The 21,466-nt window shown below is 38.8% G+C and overlaps 1 protein-coding gene across 4 annotated transcripts in view; it reads left to right on the forward strand.

Annotated features, from left to right (window-relative positions):
- The first annotated feature begins 9,996 nt into the window (after positions 1 to 9,996).
- The window catches only part of RGS12 (regulator of G protein signaling 12), an 89,723-nt gene continuing 78,253 nt past the window's right edge, over positions 9,997 to 21,466 (forward strand). For 2 of the 4 annotated variants that reach the window (XM_063335791.1, XM_063335790.1), the window contains exons 1-2: positions 9,997 to 10,129; positions 16,299 to 18,245. In XM_063335791.1, coding sequence (XP_063191861.1) covers positions 16,389 to 18,245 — 1,857 coding nt within the window. In that variant the 5' untranslated portion in view covers positions 9,997 to 10,129; positions 16,299 to 16,388. The remainder of the gene's footprint in view (positions 10,130 to 16,298; positions 18,246 to 21,466) is intronic. The other 2 variants (XM_063335797.1, XM_063335789.1) reach the window with 2 other exon arrangements.

The following is a 21,466-nucleotide window of genomic DNA, read 5'->3' on the forward strand; positions in this document are numbered from 1 at the left end:
GAAAACAAATTTCTTATTTTCAGGGCAGTAACGGGGTCAACACAGTATGATATCACTTTCACTAAATGAAGCGCCTGTATTCAATATACACATACACAGATGGTGCAAATGGAAAAAAATAAATAGGGGAGGAAACACACTGCCTGGAGGCAGGTGACTTTGAAAGTAATGTGAAAATGGAATGAAAAGGAACCTGAGGTGGCAGATGAGCAAATGCGACATTGAGAAACACGCATGCAGTTGAGGAGAAGTGGACTGTGATGAGAGGAAAGATAGGAAAAAAAATGTTGGGCAAAGGGACAAAGTAAATGCCTCCAAACAAAGCTAGTAGGGACAGGAACAAGAAGCAACAACACAACATTTTAAAAGACAGGAAAGTGAAAATGGAAGAAAAAACATAATGTTGAAGGAGAAAATGTTATGGTATGAAGAGCTACCACTACTGAAATTCTGTTTATTTTGAACAGACAGCTCCTACAGATAACTTAGACAAGTTATAATGTACAGCAAGTAGTGACATTTTTTTCCCACCAGAGAAAAATAAGTCTCTGGGCAAGTATTTGTAAGCAAAATTATTTTTCACAGATTGCAGTGGTTAAGTAATTTGTAAAAACATTCCATTATAATTAAACAGCATTTTCTCATGTTGGTAGTAACAATTTGCTGGATAAAATAGTTTGTAACTATTTTTTTCTTTCTCCTTTACTTCAAATTGGAGAAGTGATTTAAGATTTCAATTTATTTCAGGGCTTGCAAAGTTTACCAGTGATCCACAAAAACAGGTAATATATTTATAGACATGGAAGGTCTTTTATCATTTTCTCCATAAATAGCTATCTCTTGCAAAGTACAAAACCAGCAGAAAAACACACATACAGGGTTGGTTTTTTTTAATTCTTTTCCCAGACTTAGTCTGCCCACTTCAGTGCAGGATAAAGAGTTTACAACTCTGTAGATTTACACTAAGTTGACAGCCTGGTTCTGTGAATAGCCTCTTCTACTTAAGTCAATGTGACTACTCAAATGAATAAACTTATTGAATTCTGTATGTATATGTTTGCAGGATCAGTTCTACGCTGATAAAGTAATGTGAAAGGCAAATTTGAAAAAGAAATTTAGGAGCATTTGGTGGTGTTATATCAGCAAGTAAATACCAACCATCTGCTCTCTAGATTGCTAATCTATTTCCCCTGATTTTATGGGTAGCACACTTCCTGTGTGTGCAAGCTTGAGAGTATATCATTAAACTTTTGTATTGATCTTTTTTAGTGCTTTAGCAGAAACATTTAAATTACTTCACCATTTTTGGAGTAAAATGTTGTTTCTATGCATAATTTTTCTGGCTGGAAATTTTTCATTCTCTTGCAGCTCATTTTAAGGTGTTTTATTGAAACACACTTCTAATAAGGATGAATGATTTCAGGTATGTTCTTTGAAAAACAGATCAGTCATCTGCACCGAATGACATCCAGTTATCTAGAGCTGACTAATTACTACAGATAAGATCTCAGTTTGATCCTGGTTGAAAGTTATGTCTTTGTAAAGTATTTGCAATGTAGTGAAAGGTGTTGCTTGTATTCCGAATCTATTGTTCCATACTAAAATATTTTTTAAAGAAAGTAGCTCATATAAAAATATCTTTCAAAGTAGCTGCCTTCAGTCACCTGAAAATGGATCCTTTTATAATTGTCTTTTCTTAAACTATGCTTCTTCCATTGGGTTCTAAAAATTTGGGCAATAACTCTTAAAATGTTTAAGATGTTAAAAAAATATATATCCGAATTTGGATTTTTAAGTGTGTTTGTAACATTTTCAATGAAAGGCTGACTTCCTGACTGTGTGTTGTTATCTTAGGGGTAAGTTCTGGATTGCTATGCATTGCAAGAAAAAAACCCAAATTGGTGCATAATATTAAAGGTATAAAATTTGCTACATACTTAAATGTTGAGAAGTACTTATCACAGCTTGAGGAAGGCTTGTTTCAGTGAGAGAAGCTATAGGAATATCAATTTTCTATGAACTGCAAAGTAAACATATTTAGAAAATTAATTAAAACTACTTTAAAAACTCTCCATGATCCTCATTCTTCCCCCCACAGGTTTAACTATAATTTATCTTTAATTGAATATAATTAGATCAAATGCATCCTTTATGGATGCATAAAACCTTGCCTACATGAACTTGTGCAGTGTTAACTATAATGGTATACTTTCTTTAAACTGATACGAATAAGATTTTATATGCTTTTTTTTTTTCAGTTAGCTTAACTTGGAACTTCACTACATGAAGATGAAATACACCAGTTAAATCTTCCACAAAACCAAAACTGGTTTATTAAAAATAAAACATAGGGTTTAAATCTACATCTAATTTGCATTCAAGAATTTAAGCCTATTTAGAGCTGTTCGCTTCGGTTAACATTCAGTACAAACTGTGAATTTCACCACAGTTGAAATGGCATAATTCAGATTATACCAGAAATTATGTACTTGTCTCATGTCTCCTTCCTGGCAAGAACTTCTTGTGATTTGGTTTATGCATTCTCATGTGAATAAGCCGTGACCTTAACTGAGATGCATTCATTAAAAATGATATAGCAGGAAGATTGCTGGAATCTTTAAAGATGTGTTTTCTGTACATATAGACGTGCTACATATGCTCTAAAGGTGAGAAAATTCTTTGTCTCAGTAGTATCTGTAAAAGCATGCAGCTCCCTTCATGTGTTGATTTACATAGAAAATTTGTGCCTACTCCAATTTATGCTTAACTTTTGGTATCCCAGGAACTTCTACAGACTCTCACGAAAACAGAGGAGGAAGGTGATTAAAGAAGGTACAATACACATTGAAGAACTTCATTCTTAAACAGATTTTCCTTCTGCGTGAGTTATCTGACTGTACGTATTCATTTGTGCATTGTAGTTCATCTACAGGAGGGTACCGGTGTCTTCAGTTGAAGACAGTTAGCCCATGTGCTGAAACACCAGGAATGGGATGGCACCTAATGAAGTCTGAGTTGTCTGAACACTGGTCCAGCGTTCCTCAGTGCTAGAAGAAAATTCCTCTCTAATAGCCCTTATAGTCAGTCATCTGTCTCCAGATATAGCTGTGCCTCTGAATCTCTTAGCTGGAGACACAGCAAAGTCTTGTGATCTTGTCTTGCCCACTCCAAATAAAAAGAAAATATACTTGATGTGTAAGGTACGTGATTCAGGTTCAGTCTTAAAAATAATATGAAAAAAGCATAGGCTAATTTTTTATTTCAGATTAAATTAGGATGTTATGCTAGGCAATAACTTAGAGTAAGCCAATTATCAAGGAAAGGATGTTTATGGAGGATCTGCCACAATCACCAGGATTTCAGCAGGAACCACCTGGATCACCTGGCTCATGAAATGGCCACCACAAATGTTGTGTCCTTAAAAAGAGGAAGTTGGATGCCACAGGTTCAAAGATACAGTCCATCAGCATTCAACTTTTAACATGGAACAGAAATTTTAATAGGAGGCAAGATCTTAACCTAGTTCTGAGAGGAACCTTAAGAAGCAATGGTGAGAGTACTAGAGAAGACTTCCACAAATGCCATCAAGGCCAACATGACTTAAAAAATGAACTTAATGGAGAAATCCGTTTCTTTTCATTCCAAAAGGTCATTTAGAATAACTGCAAGGCTAGTCTTAAATGAAACCAAAGTTTTGGTGGAGACAAAGAAATTGTTCTGCTTTATGTAGGTATATCTTAATGAGTTTTTATACTAATAATCATAATTATTTTTACCCAGAATATGCAGGTATCTTTTAATCATAAAAGTCATTCAGAATGTAGTTATAAGGTGGAGGAAGTTTAAGTCAGCCTGAGTTGTAGGGCAGAATCCTGTAATTCCGTGTCATTAAGCATGGAAGCTCTTAGCTCCAAAAAAAGCCTCTGCCAAGGTGGACCTAAGCATCACTGTGGTCATGTCATGCCTTTTCAGCTGAACTTCAGGAGAAGAGATTACGAGCAGAGCAGCATCTCTGGCAGGGATCCTAAAGACAGACTGAATTTGTTCCAAAAGGACCTTCAATTGTTCTCCAAAGTTTGGAGATAAAAGGCTTGGATGAGGAAATGGGAAAATGCTTGGACTTGACTTTGTCACATCCCCAGTGGAGAGGAGATAAAACGCGTTCTCTGATTCCAGGGTTAATGACTGGGGGTAGAGGATCCCTCCTCCTCGCTTTGATGGTGCATAGTTTGTCCTGAAGCCAGGGTCTTTTATAAAGGGAATTATGTTAAACAGGAATATGCAAAGTCACTATGTCTATTACTGCCATCACCTCTTCAGTGCCTCAGGCTCTCATTTTCACTCAGTTTCTTTTCATGGAATTGTGTGTGAACTTGGGGAACTCTTAGCATGTTTTTCCTGAGGTTTAGGGATAGAAGCGACACTTTTGCACTGACATTTGTGCCTCGTCACTTAGGAATTGTGTTTAGCAATAAACCTAGCCAGCAGAGCCCTGCTATCTCACCACTGTATGACATGTGAACCCGAGAACCACACTGAAAATGGCTTCAAAGAGGACAAAAAAAGGAGATAGGAGTAGAGCACCGGGAGATGTCATTTGTGATCCTAATTCAACTTGCCGTTTAGATGCAAGGATAGAGCTTGCTCACTCTGTGAGAAGCTATCGCTGAATACACTGATAATGACTTTTTTGGCATGGTACTTAGAGCCTGTCAAGGGTGGAGTGATTGACTTCACTTGTAAGAGAGAAGTAGTGAAATGTTTATTAACATAAAACAGTGATTTAACAAAGTTAGTAGTGAATGCGACAGTGTTTTACGAGATTCGATGCCAGGGTACACTTGATTATTTACTGCATAGAGGCCAGGGTCAGACAAGCTGTCAGGGAGGACCCCCCATTGAGTCATGAGGTTCGGAAAGGACCCCCTTGCTTTCTAAACTCCTTCTCAGAGAGGAGTCTAGGTGCGGCTGGATCCAATCCCAGTCCCAGACTTGGTCAACGGTTTATGTCTAATGGCTTATATATGCGCAATCAATCCTTGTATCACTTAGCCAAGATTTCAAAGTTTAGCATGCTATTAGTCACTTACTAAGAATCTGTTTTGGCAAGGAATCTCTCAACCTCAAGGGGTAGAACCTTAAGCAAGCATCCCCACTCAAGGGGAGAGCTTGTTGTGCAGCCCGCTGCCGTGCAGGAGAGCTCAAAGGGCTCTTGGTCTGTCCGCTATTTATGGAGTAAGATAATTGACCTATAGCCGTATTCGCATGGGAACAAGATACCTAGGTTCCCACTCCAGACAGTGTTTTGGTTATGTTGCCAGCCATCTCCCACAGTTCAAGTGCAACTCATAACAACTCCTGCTGATGGCCATGGCTTGAGCAGGAGCCGGGGAGGGGAGGAAAGGGGAAAAGGGGAGAGCACATCGCCACAGAGCCCCAGGGAATACTTCCCTGAGACATCCCTTTTCCTTACAGCACCAAACATATACAGTGCTTCTTCAGAACACGTATGTTCAGCTGCTACACGATACACATTTTAAAGCCCAATGGGACTGAAGACACAGGTTGAATGGAGCAGCAAGGCCATGTCAGGGTAATTAGTCAAGCAATTTTGAATTATAAGATTAAAGCTCCAAGGCTTGAAAAAAACAAAAAAAACCAAACTCAAAACCCCACAAACAAACCCTTCAGTAGTATTTCAGAGATATCCCTTCAGAGCAAAAAATAGAATTAAATATACTAGAAAATATTTTTTTAAAATTTTTTGTGTGTTTTAACAGTATTAGAAGGTGTCCATGACACAATATGAAATTAAGAATTTAAAATCATTCTGGCTTAGCAAGGTATTCCTCAGGAACTGAGGCATTTAGGGTATGCACTATTTGCCCACAAGAAATGATGGGGTACACATTTCTGTGCTTCCCCTGACACCAGTAAGGCCAAAATGAATTCTTGGGTTTCCAGTTCTTGGCAGAGGCATACTAGGTATGCTTGTGTACTTGAAGTAGATGGTTTGGTTATATGTATTAGGGTTGCCCATCAGCACTGGAGGTTTAACAAGACACCAACTTTGATCACGTAGTCATGGGTAAGGGAAAAAAAAATGGAGATCAGTGAGCAATAATTGCTGTTTTCATTTTTTGTATGTAACAAAATGCTTAATTTGATTTATGTTAGCGAATTTGGGAAAATAAATACAGCACATTCTATTGCAGGGAAAAAAATTCTTTTAGGATACTAAACAATTTTATTTATATTGCAGTGCTATCGAAAGGAGCAGTCAGGACCATGGCCTACCTGTGCCTGTTTTCACAGCGAGGAAGATGCTTCCGACTGTTTACCTTGTAAACTTTCAATTTTGCAAATGGTACCATTCACATATTTAAGAGCGGGTGCACACAAGAATCTTTCAACATAAAAACTATTTAACTATATTTTAATGCTTAATTAAATAGCATAGTAGGTAAGGTCACAATTACAAAGCCAAGTAGATGAACAAGGTAGATAGATCAATCCTTTTATGTCTAAATAGGATTGGGAGGATATGTCCTCTATTGGCCTGTCAAGATTTAACGAGATCAGTATCCCTGTTTAGTTCCACTACTTCACAGCTCCTTGTAAAGATTTTTTTTTTTTACATCAGTATGCTAGGGTGGGAAACACCATCATCCAAACTAAAATGCATTTATATAAAATATTTTCTTCCTTTTCCCACTGCCAAGAGTGTCTCCCACCAAGGAGAAGACTACGTTTAAAATAAAGGGAAAGGTATTTCTAAAGATTAGATTAACTAGTAAACCAAGGAAGATATTGATGGCTACGTGTTCAACTTGCAGTCCTCAGTGCGGAAAACACGATCTTCAGTGATCCTTTGGATTGTACTCTGATGGTTAACTGAAGGAGGACGAACTTTCGGCATTTAAGAAATAGGTTCTCTAATGAGGATTTTGCTCCCAACTACGTATTAACTGGTCAACACAAACTAACTACAATGCATATGATATATAATCCTACTTGATATTCAGAACAAAATTAAGCTAGGACACTTGGAATGAGGTTTGTATACTGAAGAAGCATTTAATGCTGACAATTACATACAATTTTATTATTTGAACATGTTGAAAACATTAAATGAGAAAACTGACATTTATGCGAGGATATTTCTGTATGTCTAAAATAAAAGATTTGTTGAGCAACCAATGCTTTCATTCCTTTAACCAAGGTAATTAAACAATGGTAATTAAAACCATAGACTTTGCATCAGATGCTGGACTAAGTTTTATTTTCTGACTTCTCATCTGGTGTTTGTGACAGCAATAATCACACTTCATTACAGGACGCATTGTAAATCTCTCCAGATCAAATCTGACAAGCTGTTTTGTGACAGCCACCCTCAGTGTGATTGAGATGTCTGTACACCCAACATTAAGCTACTTAGGCTTATACGCCAAAGCTTTTACAGCCCCAAAGCCACAAATCCTTATCACTTTGTTTCACACCCTTTCTTCCTTGTCTCCAACAGTGGTGAAAATAGTAAGCCAAGTTACAGCTGAGACCTTGTGTGGGTTTCTGAGGGACCATTAATCACCTTGTTCCAGATTCTAACATAAAGTCTTAATCACCGTTTCTAAAAACACTGAAGAAAAGCCCTAAATTCATTCACGATGAGTTGGATATTTCTGCCTGTAAGTAGGCTGTGTGAGCATACCTGTTTCCATATCAGTTTGGGTGTTTGCTTCTTCCTTGCTGAGCAATACTCACGTAGGAAATTCTGCTCTGCTACAGAGAAGCCTTCTGTGAAATCTCACTAATTACATACTTCTGTGCTATTACAAAAGTCCAATCAGTTCTGTTTGCTATCACAAATAGGGCAGGTTCAATATCTGTGGAAGAGGTAATCTGACATTACCATGAAGTAATTATATTAGTTAGTAGATGCTGATGCCACTTTCTAGCTCCCCTCTTCTTCAAAACAAGATAAAGCATAATTTCTTAGTATTAACTTCATAAAGGCTCAATGGGAGACCTGCAGATACCTCTGTGGAATAGTTACAATTCCCCTTTGTCACTTTCAAAGAGATTTCTGTTACAGCTGTTTACAAGGTCAGACTGTTTGAAATACATGGTTGACCAATCTTCCCTTCTGTAGGCAAGGAGGTAGTGCAAGTCAATGCTAGCTCTGTTGAGGTAGCACAGGCAACAGAAATAGAGGCAAAAGACAGAAAGTCTTGACAACCTCATATGGAAGCTGGAAATAATCAGGTTATTAAGGAATGGCAACCCAAAACACCTTTTGTTTGTAGAGTGCAATTCTCGTCCCTGTGACAAGGGGATAAAGAACTATCTTTATATATATATTTTGCTTCTTTGGGCAAATTTAGATTTCTAGGGTATTTTTTTTAATTATTGTACCACACCTGAAAGAATCAATCATGTGAGGTTTAAAAATCAATCAGTCAATTTTCTTCTTTACGTTTGGAATTTTGAGCCTCAATAATTACTTTTATAGGACACAGCATGTCTGGAGAAATTACGAGGTCTATGTGTGTTTTATTCAGTTATTTTCCCCTTCAGAGGCTCTTCCCATTAAACCTTGTGAGAGAGATAACAAAACTGGGATCTAAGTTAATCTGAAATGTTTCATGTTAGTAGAAACCCCCTTGGAATGGACTGTCAAAGAAAAAAACAGCAGAATGAGAAGATGGAGCTAGGAGTGGAGGTGGAAGATCCCGTTTTTTCCAAAAAGCTTTTTGTTTTTCTTGAAGACTCCAGTATACTGTAAGCATTTCAGAAAGGGAAGGCGATACTAGGAAAAAATTCCTAGACTGGATAAAAACTAAAAAAATTCCTGAAGTTAAACCACCAAGCCACAGTTTTGAAATGTAGAAGTTTTCTTAATGATCTAACAGCAGCAGTGAGATGTGGGATACATATCCTGCCCTGGAGACAGAAAAAAACTTAAAGAAAAGGTAAGCTCTCTTCTACACCTTGTGCCTGGTAGGTTCAGTTCCATTTCATGTTCTAGTGCATAGACTTAAGTGAAGAAATCCTCTATGTACAAAGGATTTCTGCAATTCCTTGTCCACTACTAGAGACTGTAATCTTCTGCAAAGATCACAAAGTATTTTCAGGTTCTGTAGGAAAGTCAAATACATTAGGTTAATTCTTCTTTTATTCTGGACCTTATTTTCCTTGGGAATCTCTTAACTGATTGTCACTTTTTTGTGTACCATCTTCCCCTCTTCCTATTTCTCCTATTTAAAATAAGGTTTTCTAATACTGCCCTTTTGAAATAAAGAACTGTCTCCAACGTACTTTGAAAACTTGTTGCCTGTGCCCTGCTGAACTTCCTCTTTACATGTACTTTACTCTTGCCCCTTGGACACTTAATTACTATGCAATGCCTCACGTACCTCCTCACCATCATCGGATGGCTTCATGGTTGATCCTAGTGCCACCTTGCTCCCTCCCACTTTTACCTTTACCTTGTAAGGTCTGTCTCACTTTCTTCCTGGGCTTCAAAGACATGGCATACCTGTTTGATGCACCTCTGAACGCCTCCCGGCCCGTCCTCCCTGACCAACCTGCCCCTTCTCCTCAGCGCCACTCCAGCGCTGCAGGCTATTCTAACCAGTCTCTCCCTTGCCAGCTAACGTCATTGGGCTTTTTATACGAGGAACCGGCTTCACTTTCTCCTCCCGACTCCGAGGGGACCGAACAAGCTGTCGCAACTGCGCGACACCGATCGTTTACCTTCTCCCTCCCGCCTCAGCCTCGCGCCCCCTCAGCGGGCGCCCGCGCCTGCGCACTCCCCTCGGCGCCGGCGGCAAGGGAGCTGGGGGAGGAGAAAGAACTACGTGTCCCGGCATGCCCCGCGCGGCCCGCTGCCCACAGCCGCAGGGAGTGGGCGCCTCGTAGGGCACGCCGGGAGCTGTAGTTCTTTGGGGCGGGGTATTGTCTCTCCCCTTTCTCTGTCCGGGAACCCGACCGCCACCCCTGCCGGGTTGAGCGCCGTGACTGACAGCTCCGCGCAGCCATTGGCCGCCGCGCCGTGTGGCGGAGTCCGGCGCCCATCTCCTCGGTGACCGGGTGCCTCAGTAGAGTGAGCCGGAGTCTGGGGGGGACGGAGGTGAGTGGGTCTGAGTGGGGGAGCCCCGGCCGCCCGGCCCGGGACCCGGCTCGGGGAGCGGCGGGAGGGAGGGAGGGGGGCAGCAGCCGATGGGCGGCGTGAGGGGAGTCGGGGGGGAGGGGAGCGCGGCGGAGGGCGCCGAGGGGGAGGCAGCGCTGAGGGAGGGGACGGGTGGTCGTGGGTCCTCCTCGCCCTCCCGTCGTTTTACCGCTTGAGTTTTCAAACGCTCCCTGCGGGCTCAGGTGCTGCCGCTTCTCCCCTCCCCGCGGCTCCACCCTCCCGGGCCCCGCGGGGCGGTTAATGTGTAACCCCGCGGACCGTTGCTTGGAGGCGGGGAGCGGCGGCGCGGACCCGCTGACCGCCCCTCCCTCCGTTCGGCTCTGCTGGGCGGCCTGACGGCTCGCCCTCCGCCCGCCGGGATGCTGCCGGCCCCGCCGAGGTCAGCCCGCGGATGCCGGAGTGCCCCGGGGGGTGGGCTGCAAAGCCGGGTCCCCCTGTGCCGCCGGAGGAGCCGGCAGCGTAACTTTCGGAGCGGCTTTCCCGCAGCCTTTGCGGCAGGGGTCGGACCTGCCCCTCCCGGCTCCTGCCTGTGGCCGGGAGCCCCGACCATCCCGAGCCTTTTCCCCCGCCGCTTTTATTCCTGAGCTGCTCCAGTCTGAAATGCTGCCGTTTTCCGCGGCGTCCCAGCAGCTTTGGAGCGTATTTGCAAGTAAAGAACGGGGTGCGGGGGGGAAAGCCTAACTACCAACAAAACCTTTTCACGTTCTTAAATACATCAAACAATCTGGGTCGTAAACTCATGACTGTTTATACAATAGCTTTAGAAAACTTTGTCCTTAGTCCCATGAGACTTGTCAGACAAAACAGCAAATGTGTTCTTTACGCTTTATACACTGGCTTCAGTGTGAGGAGAGTTTTTATTAACAACAATTTTTTAGCCTGCTGTTGCTAATTAAAGTCAGTATTTTTTGAATGATCGCACTAGGTACGCCTAATTGTTTTCTGGCAAAGCAGTTGCTGCTTATACAGGAAACATAATGGTATGTTTTGCCAATTGTGAAATGCTGATAAGATTTTTTTTATTAAAATGTTGTCCCGCCCAAGTTCTCAAACAACTGGTAGTTGTCTTCTACAGGTTGTGCTGTTATATTTCTCGTGTAACTTGTCTATAAACATGTACCGTATTTGAATAGTGAGTGGAATTCAAATTTTATAACTTCATTTGATCTTTGTAGTGGCATAATTTGTGAAAGTTAGTTCTGCCTTAATGAGCGGCACCCATGCTGAAGAGTCTTTTGCAAAGATGTGTGTGAGGGAACAGTCTCTCTCCTCTACATACTTCCACTTTGCATGTTTTTTCCTCTTACAGTCTCACTATTGAAAAAATACGTGACGCCATACAGTTCTCTGCTTTACCAGAAAAGAAAAAAAAAGCAGCACACTAACATGGATACTGGAGTGCTGAGTATCAGTTCATTTCCAAAGGCTTTTCAAAATGAACTGGTGGTCAGTAATGTAGTCTTAAACTTCACATGCTCCCTCACTGCCTTCTGTAGGTGTTGAGGTTATAGTGTAACATAGACCATAACAGGAGCATGCCTCCTGTTTCTGTTTGCTCTTTTTGTTGCTATGAGTTAAGAAGAGCAGAATTGGGAAGCAAACCACCTCTCTTCCTTGAAAGTAAGCAAATAAGTATTATTTTCTCTGTAGTAGAGGGTTTGAAAATGACATGTAAAGCTATCATGGATATGTAAAAACATTGCAGAAAGAAATGCAGCGTTTGTGGGATAAAGTACAATTCTACCACAACTAGTATTTTTGGTGTTTTATACCGCCAAAATAATTGATTGAAATGGTAGACCAGAATGTATGCTGGCAGAAAACTCAAATGTTTATTTTTGTTTTCCAGTTCTGTGACAAAGCTGATGTATGTGGGCAAATTATGTTATTTCATATCGCTGAAAACCTCTTAATTTGTGTATGTTGGTGTTTCTCTCTGAAATGTCCTGTGAAACATTTTGTAGTTATGAAACTAAGCTGTGTTGGTACAAATTTTGCTGAAATTTCTGAAATCATAGTAGTAATTTTATACTTGCAGTGTTTTTCATATGATAGTAAGAATTCTGTATTTTCTGTGCTTTTAATAAGTATATTGAAATGTCACAAAACTATATTATTTGCTTAAGATTTAGTTACTATGTATTACAAATTATTATGCTTTTATAGGCCTGTTTTCTCCTATAAAATGCATATATCATCTGACTAATACAAATGGTTTTTTCTGTTGTATGGACTTTTTTCTTTAAGGCTTACTTTGTCATACTTAGTGATAGCAGAAAGTCGAAGTAAGCTTGTCCATGTGTAGTATTGTGGTGTAACCATTTTTCTGCCTTACTGTATATGACTGAATGTAGATATGCTACCAAATTAATAAAATTCAGTGCTATAATAGAAGTAATTATGGTAGTATATTACTAGTAGGGTCAGTAAGATTCAGTATTTATACTGAAAATCAAGAGCTCAAATAATTTTATCTTTGGTTACTTATGACAGTTATCACGGCTTATATAGTTCACTAACAATTTCACGTGTTAGTAAACATGCAGACACCTGCAAAGCTTTGTATCAGTGCAACTAAAATGATGTCTTTGTTTCACTGCATACACTACACATTTTGTAATCTATTACAGGAAAAGGATATTCAGACATATGATTGCTTTGAAACTGTGGAATTTTTGCCATATCTCTTTAGCTCCAGATTTCAAGTCTGCAAAGAAATTAAAAGAAAATTTAGGCAATTAGATAATCTGATAATTTAGTTTTGAACTAGTTTTTTAACAGTTTGTAACTCAGCTAATCTCTGTTATAATCTCTCTGGTTATGAGAAACGCTATTTTCGTAATTTTTCCATTTGCCTGTCATGCATTGTTGCAGTGAAACATATTTGAATGCTGAGGGTTCTTGCTGAAGGGCTACATTTGTCTTTTGTCTTGAAGTTTCCTCGATAAATTTAGTGAGCTGTTATTTGTCATGGGCGTAATTGGCACAAAAAATGCAGAATAATATTTAGCCACTGAGGGAGGGAAGAGATCGCTTTTCCAGTGACGTAACACAGTTTTTTCTTTTATTTTCTTTTTTTTTTTTTTTTTTTTTTAGTGTATATATACATTAATAGCAAAAAACCCCTTAACGTTGAATTACTTCCTAACTTTACACTTACAAAATTACACAAATTAATAGCTGGAAGTCTTCACACCTCTGCAACTTCATCATTAGAGAAAAGTAATGTATTAGCAGCCTGCTGTTTTGTTTTTATAATGGTCAGGTTTTGGAATGACGTTCCCTTATCAGTGGTTGCCATCTGGAATAAATGCTTGGTGTGTAAGGGACATAGGTTAGGAAGGCAAGTAGATAAATTGACTTGTCAATAGAGTTAAAAGGAATCCTCTTGTAGCAAATGTGGAATTGTGAGGTAAGACAATGCTGGTGTTTGTTTCTTCCCAAGAGCAGCCTGACTATGCTTGCATTGTGTGATTTTTATAGTTGCATATAGGGTATTTTTTTATATATTAGAAAGATAGTTGAAAAAAATCTGTTCTTTTCTTATCAGCCACTTCACCATTACAATATTGAATCTTAATTTTTTTTGTAACTACTGCTTTTTATTATATTTTTTGGATCAGATTATTTATAATCTAATATTCTTTTAATTGTTTCCTTTCCTCTTGCAAGCTAGTAGCACACTTTTAGGTGCCAGATCCTACAGTGCTTTATGTTGACCAGGTTAGCAGCACAATTTTGGAGGGTACCCAAGGGACACATTAGGCTGTTCTCCAGATAATTGTGAACAGAAATATTCACTGTAAGGCAAATGGAAACATGGATATATTCATGCTCCTAGATAGCAGGTTTTTATTTACTGTTAGGTATTTGTTGGTTCATTTTTTTTTTTAGTTGAAGAACTATATTTTGAAATGCTTAATGATTATTCTGAGAAAGTACCAGACCTAATTAGAGATAGCTGAATGCATAGTCATCTCATGGTTCACAATTTTAGCCTCATCATGAAAAGGTCAATCTATGTTTAAGGCATGAGACTGGATGCAAGTTGACAGGGGTCTTTTACAGCAATGTGTGAGTTTGGTTAAATGTTTGCAAAGCATTTCTTATGTTATGATTTCCATTCAAAGGTTAAGTGTGAAGTTTCATTACTTCTTAAAGCTAAGTTATTTTCTCAAATTATAGGGGAACTGTTGTTATTAAAGCTACATAATTGCTATATTAAAACAACTTGCAAAAACCATACTACATTGAACAGTCACAGCTGCACCATGGAGACATAAAAACCTGATGCCCCTTTGTTCAAAAAAATACAAGCTAAAACCCTAAAGTAGAGCCAAGTAAATCTCTTCTGTAGTATCCTCACGGTTGTCCTGTTTAGGATTTGGAAGATTCCTAAGGGCATCACATCCTGTAGTTGAGTGTTTAGCAGAATATTCAAGGAACAGCGGTGTTTTTTTAAATTGGGTAATCAAACAGCTCATATGTAGTTAACACTTTGATCCTAAATTGTATTTTTTTTTTTTGTGGAACTTTTGAAGTCATGTCCCAGGCAGAAATACTGTGAAAGTAGTGTGCTGTGCATTGCATCACATTTTGAGTGTGGGTTTTTTTGTTATTTCTGTAGCTGAGAGCAATGTCAGAAGGATTTCTTGGTCATTTTTCTTCCATGCACGTAGTGGGTTGAGTCCACTAATTCAAGACTTTAGATACGATAAACAAATGTGTGTATGTGTACATATATGTATATATTTTTTAATGTGCATCTGTTTATCCAAAATGTTGCCCACATTTTGCTCACCTATACGTGATACTTGCTTTCAAGTACCTTATACACTTTAAGTATGTTACAGTGTGACTGAGTTATGAATAAGCCTGGGGACCAGCTCAGAGAAGTAATTATTTTCAGATTAGTTCTCACTTGCTCAGACCGGGTTTATTGAAATTTTATGTAGCTGTAGTCCTCCAGTTATTTCAGTCAGTCATCCTCCAGGCCTGTGGAAGTAAGATCATGCAACAAGGGGATAGTTTCAAAAGTTGAACAAGTTGTCATTTCTGTTCTTTGTGTTAAAACATTTTAATGCATTTTAACCTGCTTAGTGGAAGAAACCTCTCTAAAACAATGGAATTTACCTAAGTATAATTAGAACGAGACATCCAGACTTCAATGTCAACACCAAAATATACTGAAATCTACTATTTCTTGCTGTACGTGTAAAGCTGCTTTCATTTAATTGTAAAGTCATGACTAGATTAATACTGGCAGCATGTGGAGTTCTTTCTTTTTTCCTCTTTTTTTGGAAGTTTTTATCTAAACTAAAACACATGGATGCTGGAATGACTGACTGAAATGCATTTTTTTATAGTGTTTGCTTTCTGACAAGTTATTTTTGAGTGGATTAATTGGTTGGTGTAACAGTAAATCTGATTTTGGATCCCTTTGGTCTAATACATGATTGGATCTCCATTGTTGTTGCATATGTAACTGAAATGTATGGGTGAAAGTTTGAGATACTTATTTTAAGCTGTCTTTACATTCAGTCATTGGAGAGGTACAGGCAACTCTAGGGGTAATTTCTCTAACCTGTTTACATGGATACATTTGGTACCTGTTTCTGTACATTGAGTATAAAGTTGGAGTGGGCTATAGCTGCGTAAATACATTTGAGCTCTAATTTTTATGTTGCTGGGAAAGGGTAGATGAGCTTCATCCAGGATTTTCACTGTGCTGTAAAATATGGTATTGCAATGGTGCAGTAACTCAGAAGTTAACTGAATGGTAGATAACGTGGAAGATGTAACATGCTGTAGTATAAAAACACTGGCTGTACACCAGAAGACTTAGATTCCATTCTTTGCATTGACATTCAGTTACTTTGTCGTTTTGGACAGCCACTGTATTTACATTTGCTACTGCTTTCTCATCAGTAAAATTAAGACTGTGGTACCTGTTCTTTTCAAATTGTTTTGAGTATTGTGTTAATTCTCTAGCAGTAGTTTTTGCTAGAGTTCACTTGCAATATTTCTGAACAGTAAAGGGAATACTAAACCCCTGAAATATGATTGAGAATTAAAATGTCTTTTTTTTTTTTCCTCTTTCTTTCTTTAGAGCTTCATCAGATGAAGGAGCGATACTCTTGAAACATGACAAAGATCTGGACTAATTAAAAGTTTTCCTATTTCAGGAAAAAAAGCCAAAATGTATAGGCCAGGGGAAACAGTAAAACGTCGACTCAACATGCATGCTCCTCCTCGGATAAGAAGCGTGGAAGTGGCTAGAGGAAGAGCAGGTTATGGGTTTACCCTTTCAGGACAAGCTCCTTGTGTTCTTAGTTGTGTTATGAAAGGAAGCCCTGCAGATTATGTTGGACTTAAAGCAGGAGATCAGATATTTGCAGTTAATGAAATCAATGTGAAAAAAGCCTCTCATGAAGATGTAGTGAAACTTATAGGAAAATGTTCTGGAGTCCTGCACATGGTCATTGCTGAAGGGATTAGTCATAGAGATTCATGTTCAAGTGATGAAGAAGTTGGTTTTTATGATGGGAAGGGGTGGCTGAAACCCAAACCTGACTCTAAAGCTCTGGGTATAAACAGAGCAGAGAAAGTTGTTGAAGAAATGCAGTCTGGTGGCATTTTTAACATGATCTTTGAGAATCCTACTCTTTGTGCTGGTAACGTGGATAATACTGCACCAAAACAAAGATCGTTTTCAGATTCTGCTGCTATTAGATTTGAAACTGGCAATGAAAGCATAAGCAATCCAAACCTACTGTCAAAGGAAGAAATGTCCAAAGTCCTGAATGATGATTCAGTTTTTAGAATTGGACTGGAAAGTGCGGAAGACTTTGGATTAGATGCAAGCATTTTAAATGTTGCCATGATTGTAGGTTACCTAGGCTCAATTGAACTTCCTTCAACAACCTCGAATTTGGAAAATGAGAGTTTGCAGGCTATTCGTGGATGCATGAGACGTCTGCGGGCAGAACAAAAAATCCATTCACTAGTCATGATGAAGATAATGCATGACTGTATTCAGCTCTGCAGTGATAAATCAGGTGTAGTGGCAGAATATCCTGCGGAGAAACTGGCATTCAGTGCTGTTTGTCCAGATGATAGAAGATTCTTTGGACTAGTTACAATGCAGACAAATGATGATGCAAGCTTGGCTCAGGAAGATGAAGGGGTTCTGAGGACATCTTGCCATGTTTTTATGGTGGATCCTGAATTATTTCATCATAAAATTCACCAGGGCATAGCAAGGCGTTTCGGACTAGAATGTACAGCAGATCCAGACACAAATGGCTGTCTAGAGTTTCCAACATCGTCTCTACCTGTTCTTCAGTTTATTTCTGTTCTGTATAGGGATATGGGCGAATTGATTGAGGGAATGCGTGCAAGGGCTTTTCTTGATGGTGATGCAGATGCTCATCAGAATAATAGTACAAGCAGTAACAGCGACAGTGGAATTGGAAATTTTAACCAAGAAGAGAAGAATAATAGAGTTCTGGTGGTTGATTTAGGCAGCAATCCGAGTAAACACATTCCTAACAGCATATGGGAAAATCCAGTAGGAAGGGGACAAAATCAGCCTGCTTCCCATTGGAATGGCTTTTGTCATGAACAAGAAGGAAACATTCCTTTAGAAGCAATTCAGAATGATAAGTCCCAAAATGTAAGCAAACACTTAAGTCCTTCTGCTCGTATTGAAGTTCCACTGGTTTCCTCCCGAAATTCAGTACCCCCAGCAAAGAAAAATGCTGCAGGCATAGGCAATCAAAGGTGGTTGCCTGTGCATGTTTTACAGGAATGGCAGCATGGAAATGCCAGTGATCAGGAGTCATACACTGATTCTACGGACGGTTGGTCAAGTGTTAACTGTGGAACCCTTCCCCCACCAATGAATAAGATTCCAGCTGACAGATACAGAGTTGATGGCAGCTTTGGTCAGCCGCAGTTAAAATCTCATAAAAACGAATGGTCTAAGAAGATGTTTTGCATGCAGAACAAATTTGGCCCTTCGCACAGTATTAGGAAGTCTAAAGAAGATAAAAAGGTAAGAATATGTTGATACTGGTTCCCAGAAAAACCCTAAACCCAACACCCTATGGTATTATTTGCATACTAAAATTTAAACGTGTATTATATAATTTGAAAAATTTCAGATTAAGAACATAATATGGTTCTTTCTCCTTTGCAGAGGCTTTGCATATTCCTGTTTAATTGAGAGCAGCTCTGGAGTTGTACTGCTGGAAGTCTGTTAAGAGCTTTCTCACATTTCTTCTTGTCTCTTCATTGTTTCCAAATGTTGCAGTGGCATTACAATAAAAAGAGACATGACATTCTATCAATTTCAGTTCCTTCTGACCTCCAGCAGCAAAAGAATGGAAACAGTCTGGATCTTCAGTCTGGTTCCTTTTTTATAGGAGGCTGGCTTGCAAATGTTATTATTTTAGTGCCATCTATTTTTATAGAGATGTAGTCTAATCATTAGTCAAAAACTTCTGTTATATACTCCTAACTTTAACCGAAAAACCCGATTTTGTTATAAAAATTCACTCCAGCAAACCTCTCAATACAAGTAGCATTAAACCTACATCAGAGGATAGTTGTTACTGGTGATTATGGTGTCCACTGTTAGGTCACAAATCTAACATTCTGCCAGTAAACTGTAATTCAAATTTTACTCCAAATTACTGCTTCATCTACTTGTTTTGTCTACTATTAGGCTTCTATAAACCAAAGCAAGAAGATTTAAAAAAAAGCGTGGGATGAGCATCCAACATAATTACAGACTGTTCCCTTTGTCACATACACGTTTTGCTATTGAGGGAACTAATCTCATGGGAGGCTGCTGTTGATAACTGGGATTCTGGTAAAGTGGAGGTCATTGATCTTACACTAAAAGAGTTAGTAGCAGAGTTGTATCTAAAACATTTGCTGACTTCAGGGCAAGTCAGAACCTCGTACTCCAAATTAGTCTTCAAGAAGCATTGTCCTTCCATGAGGAAGTCTTGCTTATATGATTGATTCAAGTGTCCATCATACCATTCAAATCTGTTTGAAAAAAATTTTTTTTCACCTGATTAAAAATATCCAACTGCTGCTCAAGTGGATGACAGTAGAGATTCATTAGTTGTTTCACACTGTTATAAACAAAATCTTTGCATTGGTATGACACTCAGACATAGATCTTTTGTGGATTAGAATGCAGAACTTCAGGACATTTTGGTTTCAGTGTGGAAAGAAAAATTATTTTTTATTGCTTTTGCACTGTGAAGCCAGTGCTCTCAGTCTTTTCTTTTAAGTCTATTTACTAAGAAAACAGGCGTTCTGTTCTTTGATTAATAACAAATTTGTTTGCAAGACACATTTAAAATGTTTCTACATGGCTTTAGCATTTAGTCTCCTCATTAAGGCTACAGCACCTATTTTGCATTTTAATTTTGTTTTTCAATATTATTGAAGGCTGTTGAAACTGATGAGAAAAGCTCATGAAAGTCTTGAAATCATTTGCAAGTGTGAGTTGCAAGCACTTAGCATTATTCAGAGTAATTCATAAAGATGAAGTAGTACTATGTTCTCATCTTAAATCTTTAATGAAAATAGTCAGGGGATGTCATTATTGATGAATGTACCACTGTACTTCTTTAGGTACTGCAGAAATAGGGAAAATCTATGTTTTTGCATATTAGGGCACTAACTTGCTTTCATAACAGAATGATATTCAGACTCTCTTTTTGCTTTGTGTGAAGAGAAGAGGTAAGACTGTCTATTCCACCCCATCCATTCAGATGGGTTAGATGCTGCCTTTTAGAAAACTATACGCCCTCATCTTCCTGTGACCTTTTTTAAGTGGTGAGAACTGATTTTACGCAGCATGCTCAGACACATTCCAGCCATGGAATAAAGTATACAAAGTGGCCCACATGGGATTACATTCATATTTTTACAGCCTAGTGACTGAGTCTAGTGCTTCATTTGGCAGAGCAGTCTTTAAATTGCTTTGTAATTAAGGTGGGTTTTTTTTGTCTTTACAGTAATACTGAAGGGTAATATATCCCATGAGTGGGAATGTGCAGAAGCCACTAGAGGGAGAAAAGGTTACCAAAGCTATAGTTTTTTTTGTGATGCGCATCCATATTGTGTACCATCTTCCTTGGAGCTTTCATTACATTGGGGAAAGAACATGAGTTCCTGGATGCAATTCTGATCTAGCAGAACTGCTGTGCAGCTAAACAGTGATGATCACAGCATGAAAATATGCTGTACTGTACAGTACTAGTGGGGGGTAGAGAGGGCATAAACTCTTTCTTGATTTTATAGCTGCACTGATAAAGCATTTGTGAATTGTACAGAACACAAAAGCAGATGTGAGAAAGCGCTAGTGAACACACATATTTAAAATGGCACTTTCAGAACTGGCCCTGGGAAATGTTTCTTGTGGGTAGCAAAAGGTATGGTGTTTCAGACTTCACGGTTACCACGAAGTAAACACATTTTCTGAGCTTTGTTTTCCCTTTAGTATTGTAGTCCCTTTAATGATGATGTTTTCAGCTCACAAATTAGAATTGTGGTTTATTTTGTAATAATTGGCAAAAATGCTTTTTGAATATTAATATTCTTTACACTACTACAAAGCATTCTAAAGTTCAGTATAAGTGTGACTAGTTGAAAAAAATTAAAAACGCCTAATTTGCTTCAATGTTACTGGATAGCATGAGGTTTTTTGTTTTACTTTAAAGTGTTGTAAGGAATTTATCCCTAAGTTACTGAACTCATACTTTCGCTATTGCTGTATTTTTTGTTTTTTAATCTTTGGCTTTTGAAACGGTTGTTGTATGTGAGAAGAGGAGAACCAAATCAGGGAAATTTTAGTTCTATTCCACCTCTTCTGACTGAGATATACTGGAAGGTATCTCTGGCCTTATGCACCTCTAAAATTATTTCCTGTACTGAACTTAATGTTTCCCATGCTTCTTACAAGTTTCACGTGAACAGATTTCTATTGAAGCATCTTATAAAATTTTTTTGGGTCTCCTTGACTAGTGGGAGCCCTGCTCATGTTCCTGAAATTCACTGAAAAGGAAGATCGTGGAAGGTGGCTTTGAATCTCAGAATGATTAAGAATGATTTCTGGCAGCTAGAAACTTCTGAATTGCTCCAAGACTGATACTGGGTAGGGGTGTGTGGTCTCATGATATCTACTAGACTAGAGGATGAGGAGACTGGTTACGGTTTCAGTGGGAATGGAATCATTGTTGCTTTTTTGTTTGT

Source organism: Chroicocephalus ridibundus, chromosome 5 (genome assembly GCF_963924245.1).
Source record: "Chroicocephalus ridibundus chromosome 5, bChrRid1.1, whole genome shotgun sequence".
Lineage (NCBI taxonomy): Eukaryota > Metazoa > Chordata > Aves > Charadriiformes > Laridae > Chroicocephalus > Chroicocephalus ridibundus.